At 36.0% G+C, this 14,159-nt stretch overlaps 1 protein-coding gene and 1 long non-coding RNA gene across 2 annotated transcripts; both read right to left on the minus strand.

Annotated features, from left to right (window-relative positions):
* Positions 1-8,450: 8,450 nt before the first annotated feature.
* LOC145010053 (uncharacterized) lies at positions 8,451-11,698 on the minus strand. The gene is made up of 5 exons (XM_078968645.1): positions 11,582-11,698; positions 11,407-11,465; positions 9,661-9,826; positions 8,900-9,563; positions 8,451-8,830 (listed from the first exon to the last, which is right to left on the minus strand). The coding sequence occupies exons 1-5, from the start codon at positions 11,696-11,698 to the stop codon at positions 8,451-8,453; spliced, it is 1,386 nt and encodes a 461-aa protein (XP_078824771.1).
* A 362-nt stretch (positions 11,699-12,060) lies between these two features.
* On the minus strand, positions 12,061-12,369 carry LOC145008616 (uncharacterized). The gene is made up of 2 exons (XR_013663568.1): positions 12,191-12,369; positions 12,061-12,102 (listed from the first exon to the last, which is right to left on the minus strand). It is a non-coding gene; the product is annotated as an uncharacterized LOC145008616 (long non-coding RNA).
* Between the last annotated feature and the right edge of the window lie 1,790 nt (positions 12,370-14,159).

The raw sequence follows: 14,159 nt of genomic DNA on the forward strand, positions 1-14,159 counted from the left end.
GGGGACGATATTGCACTGACCATCAACGACGGAGAAGAACACCGCCATCTTGCCACGCTGCCTCCAAGAAGGACTCATCCCCACCGCATAAAGAAGCGCCTCAGAGTAATCCTCGACGGATACCTGCACACTCTTCAGATAATCGGCAACACCCTGGTTGTGGGGGAAAAGCTTACGAACGGTATCAATGAATGCATTAGCACGGTAGCGGCCACTTCCAACCAGCTCCTGATTCACCCATAACCACTTATCCTGCTAGTTCTTAGGGGTATGCCCATCGGGAACTACGGCGTGATTTGTCTCCGGTGATGCAAAATCGAAAGAAGAACTTGAAGACAAAGTAGTCGAGAAGGTACCCGCTTACCCTACAGATCATCTTGAAGGCAACCACTTTGTTGACAACATTGGGGGTCAACATCTGAAGACTACAACCATCCTTTTGAAGGACTTCCTCCTGAAAGTCCGTCAGGGGAAATCGTATATCGACGTCCAGGGTTTTTAGGGAAACCCCAATTTTTCCAGGGGGAGGGGAAGAGATGCTAGAGCCAGGAGAGGGAAATTCCACACCTTCTAAGGAGGATAAGCCATAGGTGGTCTCCAATTGTCGATACTCGGCAGCAGAAGGGATGATTCCGGGAAGGTTAGCCATGAAAGGGGAAAAAAGGACGAGCACGAAGAGAAAGGGAGGAACAGATGAAGCGAAAGAAACTGTGCAAGTACCCTCTTAAAGAAGCGGAAGAATCGGGACATTTAAATGTCTGACATAGTGACGTAACTGCCAGTAGTGACGCGTAGTCACGTCGCCATTAAAAATGGAGTGGCGGATAAAGGAAAACGAACACGCATCAATCAATTAAGTCCAGAACGCCGTAACTAGCGCTGCAACGCTACGGCTACTGGACTGAGGGACTTGATGGTGTGCCTAGGGCAGCACAACAAAGCCGCTTCCAAGCCGTAGAGCCCGGCACACCAGCCAGGCCCAGCCCAACAGGTTCAGCGCCCGCTGGCGCCCTTGGGAGCGAAAAGCCCAGGCGGAAGGCTCGCGCCCACCAAGTGACGCTCCTTGCTCCAAGATAAAAGGTACGGTCAGGAGAAAAATAGTAGGATTAGAGCATTACCGTCGTAGCCAATGAGAGCGCTCTAGCGGTTGAGGGCGCACGACCTTCCAATCAGCGCCTCTGATCTTGTCTCCCCAAAAGCGATCCTGTCTGGTACGGACCAAGCAGGAGTGCTAGGTATAAAGGATGCACTCTCAGACCAGCGAGGTAAGTTCTCTGGCCCTTCTAGAGAACGCATACACAAACCCTAAATCATCCCCTAACTTGACCGTTAGAGCGTTCTTCCGGGAGGCCCTCCCGGAAAGCGACTGACATCCCTTGTTCTCTGTGATCTTGCAGTGATAACAAGGCAACTAGGAAGATTTCATCTGTGAAGCAGAAGCAAGGTCTTACGAGGGACAAGGTTCCATCAATAGTGTTAGATTATTTTAAGATGCATAATCCTGCTGGCATTTACTAGATTATTTGTTGGGTTGATCTTTTTAACTAAAGCTATTTTTTCAAAGGCTTTTGATCAATAATAACCGACATCTCTTTCTAGATTTTTACTTTTGGAAGGTGATATATGAAGTCCACAAATGTGTAATTGGATGAGAAATCTAACACGAGCTTTCAGATTTCAATCTTGCTAGAGAAGGACCATAAGTGGCATACTTATGTTTTTAAAATGATAAGGATTTTCAAAATTTCGGTTGCACGACTTCATTATAATTGTGTCAAATTTTCTGATGCCTGAAAAAATACCCTCAATTGACATTTTCTTAAAATTACAATATGTGGCAATAAGGGAGTTAAATTCTTTATGTTGCCAGGTTCAAAGTAATTTAATTGTGGTGCTATTTTGTTGTTGTCGAGTTCAAAACAAAAAGCTTATTTCTGATGTTTGGTTAAGTTTATATTGGTAATCTTTATTCCGCCTTAAAAGTGTTGTTTCTGGTTTTCTAACAAATTTATTTTAATGTAGGACATAATGGCTAAGAGCAACAAGAAATGGAAGATATAGACTCTTGATTTACCATATTTTAGCATTGGTTTATAAACATTTCTCAAATATAAGGTTAATGGATTTTTATAATGGGGTGGTGTGGTGTGTGCAGGTCAAAAAAGAAAAAAAAGTCTTTAGAGCTAATCTCGTGGTTGGTGAAACTCTTGATGGAAGGAAGGCTTAAGATGATGCTAGAAGATATTATAATATAACTTATTTAAGAGAAATTTACAAAAATAGCCATTTACACTAATGATATTACAAAAATAGCCAAAAAAAATCAAAATTACAAAAATAGCCACTAATTTCGCAGATGAGAAGGTCCCATCTGCGAAATGGGCTTCTCATCTGCGAAAGTACAAGTGCCTAAAGCACAACTGTGCTTTAGGTGCTTGTACTTTCGCAGGTGGTTTTTTTTTTAATTTTTTTTTTTAATTTTTTGCTGTATATATAGGGGTAATTTCGCAGATGGAATAGGTCCATCTGCGAAATCCTCTGACTCTATCTGCGAAATCGTTGTTATTTTTGTATTTTTTTTTTAGGTTGACTATGAAATGGTTTGTTTTGACTACGAAATCAGGTTGCTATATAAATAGTTTTGTAGAAAAAATATCATTTTGGTTGTTATTTGTTTAGGAACTCTCTCTACAATTTGCTCAAAAAATGATTGAATATATGGTTTGTCTTGTAACCGGTGGGAGATGGCAAGTTAATGGAGCTAATCTGGAATACATATGTCCACAGGGAGGTATTTCTGAACTTGCTTTGATATTTTCTGAGTATATTAGTTATAGTGATTTTGTATCTTTGGTAAGAAGCAAAATTGGTTTGTTAGACAAATATAGAATTAGTCTTCGTTTCCACCATCCTGAATTAAATTATTATATAGCTATAGTTGAAGACATGGATGTTAGAATGTTGATAAACGTAATCAAATGTAGTGGAGGAAGGGTTGTGAAAGTGTTTCTGGTGGTTGATAAAGTTGAGGAGGTTAATGGGGGTGGTGAAATTGGAAACCAGGTTGTTGGTAATTTATGTAGTTATAAAGGGAGCAACGATCCGATAGGTACTTTCAATACTCCTAGTGTACCTCAGTTTCACAGTGTTGCTGAAAATGTTAATGTTAGTTATTCACCTATTCACTATGTGGAACCTGAGAATTACAAGTCTGTTGGTGATGATGATGTTGGTGCATATCTTAATCATGTGGGTGGTCGTTGTGATGATGTTCTCGAACAAGAAGTTGAACTTATGAATAGGCGTGTGGTAGATAAAACTAAAAAGAAAAAAAAATCAAGTCAAAAAAATGAAAAAAAAAATCATGTTTATGGGCATTATGTTGATGTTGGTGATGTATGTTTAGATATAAGCAAGCTAAAAAGCAATTCCGATAGAGATGAGTTGGGTGATGAAGTTAAAGCTAAGTTTCCCGATAACCTTTTTCACGGTATGCCCCCTGTACCAGCATGGCCAGTTGATATTAATGAAGATATCCCAACACAGATGGTAGACATGAATCTTCAAAAGATTCAATGTGAGAGTATATTTAAGAACAAAGAACTTTTAAAGCGGTGTATTGGTAAAAAATGTCTCCGAGAAGGTTTCCAGACGAGGACAAGTAGATCCACCAAATCAAGGTATGAAGTTGTGTGTGTTTCGAAAAATTGTTCTTGGTTACTAAGAGAAAAAGCAATTAAAAATTCTGATGGTCTTTTCCAAGTGAATAAATTTGTTGATGTACACACATGTTCTTCAACATTGTTGCAACCTAATCATCGACAAGCAAACAAATATGTTTTGGGTGAATATGTTGCTGATGTTTTGGCTGAAGACTATAGTAGAGTTTATCGGGGAAAAGAAATTGTTAATGATATGAATGCTCAATTGAATATCAATATCTCATACCATCAGGCATGGCGTGCGAAGCAATATGCATTGTTGTCGTTAAGGGGTTCGAAAGAGGATTCTTTTACCAAACTTCCGACGTATTGTCACAACTTGGCCAAACATAATCCGGTTACTGTCACACATATTAAAACAGATGTTAATTTTTAATTTTTATTTTGGTGTATTTGAATAGATATACAATGTATTGTAGGTACGCGCTTTTGTCAATTTTTGTAAACCGACCCTAGTAATAGATGGAGCTCACCTAAAGGGCGAGTTCAAAGGTACCATGTTACTTGCAGTTACTAAGGATGGACAAAACCAAATATTACCGGTTGCATATGGTATATGCAAAAATGAGTGTACCGATTCTTGGACATGGTTTTTTCAAAAACTACGTGATTGCATAGGAAATATGCAGGAGCTTACAATATATCTGATACGTCTCCATCTATAGCAACATCCGTTGCCAACATTTTTCCTCACACTCATCATGGAATATGTGGTGTCCATTTGTATTTCAACATAGTCTCTAGATTCGGCAAGAGTTAGATGGTTAAAGGAATTTTTTGGGAGGTGTGTAGGGAGTACACAGTTGATGCTTTTGATGCCACCATGGATGTTATGAAAAAGACAAAAGAACCAGTATGAGAGTATTTGAAAAGTATAAATCCAGAAACTTGGTCCAGAGCACATTTTAAAGGGAACCGATACAATCTTATGTCGTCCAACAGTGCGGAGTCTATAAATGCATTATCTAGACACGCACGTAAGGTGCTAATACTTATGTTGATCGATTTTTTTCGTGCTACAATGCAACAATGGTGGTTTCAAAGACGTAACTTTGCAGGTATTAAGTAAATTTTTAATATTAATGTTTTATTAATTTTGATGTTATTGATCTTAACTTCTTCATTTTGGCTCTTTTTTTAGCGGAAGCAACAACAATTCTTACCCCTTGGGCGGATGAAATTGTAAAAGAGAACAAGAAAAGTTTTAGCAAATGGGATGTTCACATGATCTCAAATACGAAATGCGAGGTAAAAAAGGGGGCACAAAATGTGATTGTTGATTTCAAACATATGACATGTACATGTAGGCATTGGCAACTTGATGGGATACCTTGTGGTCATGTCATAAGATGTTTAACAGTGAACAATTACGAAGACTGCTCGAGGTATGAATTAAATGCTTACTTTACCGAAACACTGAGGAAAACATATGAGGAATCAATAAACCCTCTGCCAAAGCCATCCGAATGGGAGATCCCCGATGATTTGATGATTGTTAAGCCACCAATAATGGATAAACGTCAGCCAGGAAGGCCAAGAAACACAGACCACATTCCATCCCAAGGCGAGGGTCCAATTATAAAAGAGTGTTCTACATGTGGTCAAATTGGATACACGAGAAATAATTGTACTGGAAGGGCGTTTGGTAGCGGAGTACGTCACATAATTTCTACTGCAGAAATGGCATTTAATATTGGTGGTTCAGCGAGTTGCTCACAAACCTATAACGCTGATTTTGATATAAAACATCCTTGAAATGAAGAGTAATGACGAGTTGTTAACTTATATGTATTGTAATATTTTTATTAAATCTTACAAGACGTTGCTATGCTTTCATATTTTTGTTTAGTTTGTTGATTATATCAATTAGTGAAGACTTTATATTAAAAAATATAGTTTGCAGATTTTTTTTAACAGTTACAACATGTTATTTAAAAAAAACAACAAACGATCCTTTTGCAACCTAATCTGTAAGTAATTTTTAAACTTAGGGAACTGCAACGGGTACTTATCTTTCTCCATTGTTATATAGTCATCCCTAATTCTCATTTTGTCTTCGAAACGATCCTTTTTTACCATAATGTGTATCAACTGTTCATCCTTCTCAGCAAGCTGTTTTTCGTTGGTGTAAAAAAAGGGTCTACTGAATCACAATAATAACAATCTACTTCGTTGCATGAGCAAATTTCGATTTTGTGTGAGGAAGTCATAATAAAGTCGATATTGCATTAAACTAGATAGTAATGACAAGTCCAACTTTGAAATGACTAGAGATAAATTACAGTTTGACATGACAAAACACTGTAGTAACCTGTAGAGATAGGCAGTAATGACAAGTCACTGTAGTAACCTGCACATAACAGTGGGGCCCTTAAGGGACAAGATATAAATTACAGTTTGACATGACAAAACACTGCATAAAGTTGAAAATCGTAGTCTAAATATAACCATTTCGTAGTCATAGTATTAATTCATAGTCTATTTACTTATATAAATAGATGTTTAAGATCTAAAAACCAAACACCCGAATCACCTAAACGAAACGAATTCCCATTATTAGAAATGTCGTCGAATGCAGCAAGTTCTTCGAATGAAGTACCTGGTTCCAATTCTGAAAGGCCATGGACGGCAAATGAGGTGTTAGTTCTAACACGATGTTGGCTAAGTGTTAAGGATGGTGTATCGTTACTTGCTCCCCCACATTGCCTAATTGGTGATGAATGGAGTCGCATCACATCTTTGTTTAACCATGAGATGGGAGAAGGGCAAAAAAGAGAAAAAGCAGATGTTGTTACTAAGTGGACGGATGTAAAGGAAGAAGTGACATGGTTCAATCGAGCATGTGGCTATGCGAAACGTAACAATGTTCGTTATCGTGACGAAGAAGAGTGCTTGGAAGTTGTTACAGAGTTTTACATCTGTTAGCATGACGGCAGAGACTTCGAATATGAGGAAGTTTGGAAGGTTGTTAGAGATAAGCAGTATTTCAAGTAGACGACTCTATTTTGTGTTAAGAATAACCCATGGACTTGTGTTTTACGTTAATGCTTTGTTCGTATTATGTTGTTGTTTTTCATGTAATTGTTGTGATGTTTTTAATGGTTCATGGAATCCTTGTTACTAATGTATTCTAATATATTGTGATAACTAATGCAATGACCATTTATTAACTCAAGTTAATCATACGAGTTTCTCACATAATAAACTAAAATACATTTTAAACAAACAAAATACATACGAAATACATAAAAAATACATGAAAATAACCTACTACATGAAAATAACCTAGTACTCAAATAATAAACTAAAATAGATTTTAAACAAACGGGATATATTGCAAAATATTCCAAGGGGCTTCAAACTGGAATTCCAACCCGTTACTTAATGACTTGTATTCCTCCTTAGTAGCTTCCAAGATAACCTCCTCAGTAGCATTTAAACGGGTGTCGTCAATTTTGGTATAAAGATCGTTGAATAATAGAACTTCGGTTTTCATTTCATACCATCTTGCTAAGATGTCTAGTTCGTCACTATCGTTTCTTGTAGCCCTTTGGTTTTCAGCATTGAAAATATTGGTTAAACGGGTCCAAAACATTGGATCGTTCAACTTGCTTGTCTCGTACACATGAATATAAGCATGTGTAAGAACCAAGAACTCTTCATTGCTCCATGATATAGAACTCATTTTGATTGAAACTAAGAGAGTGGAATATAAAAAACAATATTTTAACAACTGTATTGGTTTATTTAATAAATTATTTATGTAACATAAGGTCAATTTATAGTAGTTTCTACACAAAATCGCAGTCCAATCTTCTAATATGTCTGCATTTCATAGTCAAAATTAACTGACGAATGTAGTGTACTATACTAATAACATAACAGAGCACTGTTTGAGTTGACAAGTCATCCCCGGTCGAATGACAACACAATACATTGCTTCTTGAATTGACAAGCCATTGCAGCAGGAAATGAAGGAGTCGTTATAAATAGATTTTAATATGCGTTGTAGTTGTTTCGTATTACTTCCCTCCCTGCAATTATGGACTCACCACATACATGGAGGAACGCAGATGAGGTCGCTTTGGTTCAAGCTTGGATTATAACTGTAGAGGAGGATTTTCCACCGGGTCCCCCACAAGTTCGTGCTGGATCATTTTGGTCTCGTGTCTGTCATTTGTTTCACCATTTAATGGGGCGTAGTCAATATCGAAGAAGAAAAGATGTCAAAGCCAAGTTTCTGGATTTGAAAATGAAGGTGAAAGAATTTCAACGTATTTACAACGATTTGGATAATGAACATGCAAATACGGATGAAGACATTCTACGGCAGGTGGCTTTGGAATTATACCGTTTTGAATATGATGGTAGCGAGTTTACCCACTTAGATGCATGGAATGTTTTAAAGAATGTCCCTTATTTTTAATATGCATGTTGGTTATGGTAATGGATTTTCGTTATTTAAGTTGCTTGTTGTTGTATGTCTATAGGCATCACTATTTAATAAAAGTCCATTTCTTTTAATATGTGTTGTTTCCTCAAAAGCCAATACATAATACGACATAAATTAAATAAATAATACATAATAAGTCATAAAATATGAATGAGGTACATAAATAACTAATACATAATACGACATAAAATGTAAACAGGTTTCACGGATAACTAATACATAACACGACACTAATACATAATACTACATAAAATATAAAGGTGCTACATGAATAACTACTGCATTGAGGGAGGTAACATGACCACCGTTTCATTTGGTATTTCCCAATGCACATGTGATGGTATAGTATTCACCAACTCTGATCCATATGCAAGTCGATACACATAACTAGTGAACTTATAATCAACCAATCTGTTTATGGATTCAGATGTACGGGTTCTTAGACATGCTATAGCGTGGGCACATGGTATACCGCTTTTTTGCCATTTACCACAACTACATACCCTTCGTTCAAGTTGTACGTTGGTGGTTGCAAAATTGTCATCGACTTGATATGTATCCCCATACAAACGTCTTGCATTCCAATTGTAAGACTTGTTGACACATTTTTGAACTTTACTCTCAACGTAAGGGGTCAACCCACCAGATAACCTCCCTGAAAATTTTGATATTTTAATAAAAATAATAACACATTAAAAAAAGTAAATAAAACAATCTCCCTTACCCGCCACGTTGGCCCGTTCAGCATACTTTGATTGTATCGACGTGGTGATTAACTCAATTATCGTTGTTATAGGAAACTCACGTCTGGATATAATTTGCAAAATTTCAGGGACGTCAATCGATTTAACATTGTAGCGTATTTTTGGGAAAAATGCGCGTGTCCATTTTGAAATCGGAATATCGTCAAGCCAGTAAATTGGACTCCTAACCAAGGAAAAGAAAGGTGATTTCCTACATGCAGTTTGCAACCTTTCCAAACACAAGTAAAAATCATCAACGCTATATGCATTGCATGACTTCGAAAACAATGATTCAACTTCCGTACTGTTATGTCCCACACAGTCACGTATCTTTCGAGCTATATCTTTAGGACAATATCCATGATAGGAATCCGGGTAGGCACTATAAACACCAAATTCTATTTTATCACACATGTTGCTTATGAAACCAACCTCTATGTCGTCACCTAAACAATCTTTTAACCTCATCAGGAACCATCTCCATGATTCTTCACACTCTAAGGTTCCCAAACCAATTGCTAAGAGTAGTGGTTTATGATTTCCATCTAAAGCCACTGCGAAGTACATTGTTGTCAGATAGCTCCCAATAAGGGGTAAATAACCCACATATATCAGCGGTATGATGCACCTAAGGAAGGTACGAATCTACATAAAAACGAACATATATTAGTGATGAGTAAAAACTAATCGAGATACATTACCATGAAATATTATATAACTCAATAAAATTAGTATGTTATACCACGCAACCTAAAGCCACAAAACAGAATTGAAAGCAGTTGGTATCGGTTTTCTTGATGGCTGTGAAGGTATTAGGATTTGTTCGTTGAAGGTTATTCAAGAAAATTGGTAGTTGAGAAAAGCTTCTTCCGATGTTAGTACTCATTTTCAAAACCGATGAAAGTGCTCTACAATCATCACACAAATGCAATATCAATAAAATGAGATTATAAATAGAAAATATTGTATCTCTAATGTTCACAATTCATAGTTTAACCTTTTAAATTCGTAGTCAAGCCAGTTCATTTCATAGTCAAATTTCACTGACCGACATGACAATACTACAGAACGTACTTGTCTGGATTTCGTAGTTCAACTTTTTGAATTCATAGTCAAACCAGTTCATTTCATAGTCAAATTTCACTGACCGACAAGACAATACTACAGAATGTACTTGTCTGGATTTCGTAGTTCAACTTTTTGAATTCATAGTCAAACCAGTTCATTTCATAGTCAAATTTCACTGACTGACAAGACAATACTACAGAATGTACTTGTTTGGATTTCGTAGTTCAACTTTTTGAATTCATAGTCAAACCAGTTCATTTCATAGTCAAATTTCACTGACCGACAAGACAATACTACAGAATGTACTTGTCTGGATTTCGTAGTTCAACTTTTTGAATTCATAGTCAAACCAGTTCAATTCATAGTCAAAAAGATTTGTCTGTAAGATGATTTCTTCTATAAAAGGGTGTCACTCAGTATGAAAACTGTATCAGTCAAAGCAACTCCTATTTATAAGAAAAACAAGGCTAATGGCATACTGCAATTGCGGAGGAGAACGTATCGTTAGGATTTCGGGAACATCTAAAAACCCAGGAAGATTGTTTTACGCTTGCCCAAATTTGGTATCATGTTGTTAACGTCATTCAAATTTAAACCCTCGTGTTTACATCACAAAAATTTATTTTCTTACTGTGAATATTAAATTTAACAGGGACCAAAATGCGGGTTTATCAGTTGGGTTGATGAAGAGAAGGACCAATCTTCTATGGTAATAGCTAAAGTAGCTAACTCTAATAAGCTCTTTCAATCAGAAAATAAGAAGTTAAAGATAGCGTTGGTTTGTAGTTGGGTGTTGTTCTTGGTAGTTCTTGTTTACAAGTTGTAAGCTTTTCAATATTGCTTTTATGGTTTTGAAGTTGTTAGGTCAATAAATTGTTGTATTTGTAACGTTAAAACAAATGTTGTAGTCGTTCTTATGTTGTATGTAATGTTAAGTAATTAGTAGGTCATTAATTTGTTGTAATTGTCGTAACGTTATATTTTTTGCCGTCCGTTGAGTAAACTGTAAAAATAAACTAATAATGAAATCCAACATTAATTTGTATATACATTTATATAATCCAACTACATAGGACCAAGACAAGACCCCCAAATAATTTTTATCATCCGGAGACGGAACTCTAAAGCTGCGTTCTTTGGGTCAATAAGAACACGTATTGGTTGACCTAAAACCAATTGCTCCATAAACATACAAAGAAAAACACTGCAATCTCCCAAATGACTACTTTGTTGGGGAACGTTTTCTTCATAAATGAATTGCATATTCAATGGAATCCTTGGGATGTTCCTCCGGGCCCAATACTTAATCTTGTCCAAATAATTTGTCACCCGACGTTCAAATTTGGAAAAGATTCCTTCAGATTGGAATTTTTCATAAGCACCTTTACCAACACTATCATAAATACGCACTTCCGTTTACGCTAATCGTAGTTCCCCTAATAGCCAATGATTAGGGGATGAATGAATCGGCAATAAGACCTGTATAAGGATCAGAAAATAAAATTATGTTTATTTACATCACAATACAAAAACATCACAATATAAAAACATAACAAAAAAACGATATCATTTTCAATATAAACTATTAAGTTTACCGTATCAACATCCCACCAAGGAACCATGAAGTTGGGGTACGTAGCAATACCAGCCATAAACGCCCTCCAGTCCTGTCCTTCTTCCAAAGCATGAGAAACAAAAAAAATTGGAGGCATTATTGTATGTCGGTCGCTCTCAAACCGTCTCTCCATCAAAAGTCGGTACCAAATGGTTATATGCTGCACACATGATAGTTTTGTTATTGACTAAAAAACAATTAACTTTTAAAAGAATTAATTAACAATTAATTTACCGCTGACTCCAATCATCTGTCGTGTGTATGCCCAAACAATGAGCTCCAAAAATCTCTATCTAACACGAAATTAAACAAACAATGTTGGACATCATATGAATGCAGTACATAATTTTGGATGACATCCTCACCGCCTGCTACGTAAGGTTGCAGGCGCAACATGGAGAAGTCATGAGCAACACCAAAAACTGGAGGAGGAACGGGGCTTGTTGATTTCATATCAACCTTCTTTTTTGTTCTTCTTTTTTGCTTCGGTGTCGTGTGCAACTAAAAACAATAATGAAATGTTTAAATATATATCTTTCATATAATTCACAAAAACATAAAATCATCGGTTTATAAATAAAACGAATACCTCGGTGTAAGGAGGGCACAAATATTGTGATGGTTTTCGACTCCTCGGTTTATCGGGTGTAACTTCTTTGTCATCATCATCATCATGAAAATAATCTACATTTCCCGTTATTATTAGTTCGTCTTCGTCCGGCACATCATCATCAAATTTGTTCCCCGCATTGTCATTCCTCTCCTCCCACTCCTACATTAAAAATAATACTTTATACTTAATAACGAAATACACATAATTTAATAAGCAATAATATCTAAATAAACAAAATATTCATATTAGTGTAACTATAATAACCTTTTTAACTCCACTATAATCATTTACATCAAACACATCATCATCAAATTTGTTCCCTGCATACTCATTCCTCTCCTCCAACACCTACATTAAAAATATAACTTTTTACTCAATAAAAAAAGACACTTTATTAAAAAGTAATTATTATAATCGTAAAGGTAACATCTATAACAACCTTCTCGTCTTGAGTATCACCAAAAACATTTTCAGTTGTATTGTTTTTATTCATCACTTCATCTTGTACAACCTATATTTTCAAATATAAAATATGAACACAGGTATTCATATATGTTAATAAAATTTAATAAATAGTGTAGCGTGTAACTAACCTGTTCATCATAATTTCTTTGTGACTCTGTCCTACCATCATAAAAAATGTCGCTCCAAAATTGGTCATTATTCACTTCTTCAACAAAAACCTCTGTAGGTTGTCGGTTCATAAACACATGCTGCTCCAGTGCATGTAGCCATTTCAACACCTCGTCTAGCTTGTGTTTCCCACTGCCCCGACCTCTACCATGAGAGCGACCACTGGACGACATACTAGACGAAGATTCGTCTTGTCTCCTAAAATGGTCTCGTACTGGAGATGGAACTGCTTTCCCTTCACCATATACATACTCTTGAAATGACATATAATAAAAATATGTCATCTCATCATCACCCGGTAGCATGTTTTGTCTTGGTGGTAGCCCCACCTAAAAAATTCAACATATTAAAAATGCATATAAAAGTATAATAATCAACTTTATTAATAATAAACGAATTAATTTTAAACCTACATCTTTGACCAAATCTTGTTCACGTCAACCCATTTTAATTTTTTTGTTCCGCTCCATCGTTTCATCCGAGGCAAGTCTTTATTTTTTCTCGATGCAAATCCACATGCACGAACAGCCGGAATCATCTCATATATCCATATCTACAATTTTTTACAATTACAGTAATAAAAGTTAAAATTAAAATAAAAAACATAACAATAAAACAATTTAAATATAAGAAAATTTTTATACCCTTATTGGAGCCGTAAATCCTGAGACGGAGTACTTTAAAGTTTTATCACCCTCAGAAACTGATAAATTATTATGTATCTTATTCCATGTATCCTCAAGGTCAACATAGGTATAATCCCAGAGATAGCTACCCCAAGCGAAGCTAACAAAAGAAAAAAAACAAAATTGATTATTATATAAATTATAACTTTAATAAAATAGAATTTTTAACGTAAACAAAATATACCTATTCCAGAGATCCAAATTCTCAGCCAAATAAAACCAATCTTGTGGCACCCGATCGTTAACTTCTTTACCCAAAAAACCTTCACACAAAATGTATATCAAACATACTCTAACTGCGTCAACGTCGTCAAGTGCTAGGAATGTTCGATTTAAAATTAAACTTTTCAGGTCGCCGATTTTCACCGAACTATTAGTATGGTCCGGAAATACCCGTTCACGCAGTAAACATCTTTTTTTACTGCTTATTAATTTTTCTGACCCTTTTCTCCCAATGTTTTTTGGATACTCCCCTAAATTGAAGCCGGTAATCAAATAAAACTCTTCCGGCCCATACACCATTTTCGTATTGCCTACTCGAAAATAGAAACGTTTTATTCCATCTGGATATAAAACAGGGTCCGGCCGGATCTGATGAAGGAACATTTTATGAAACAATAATGCGT

Source organism: Lactuca saligna, chromosome 8 (assembly GCF_052625555.1).
Source record: "Lactuca saligna cultivar CGN05327 chromosome 8, ASM5262555v1, whole genome shotgun sequence".
Taxonomy (NCBI): domain Eukaryota; kingdom Viridiplantae; phylum Streptophyta; class Magnoliopsida; order Asterales; family Asteraceae; genus Lactuca; species Lactuca saligna.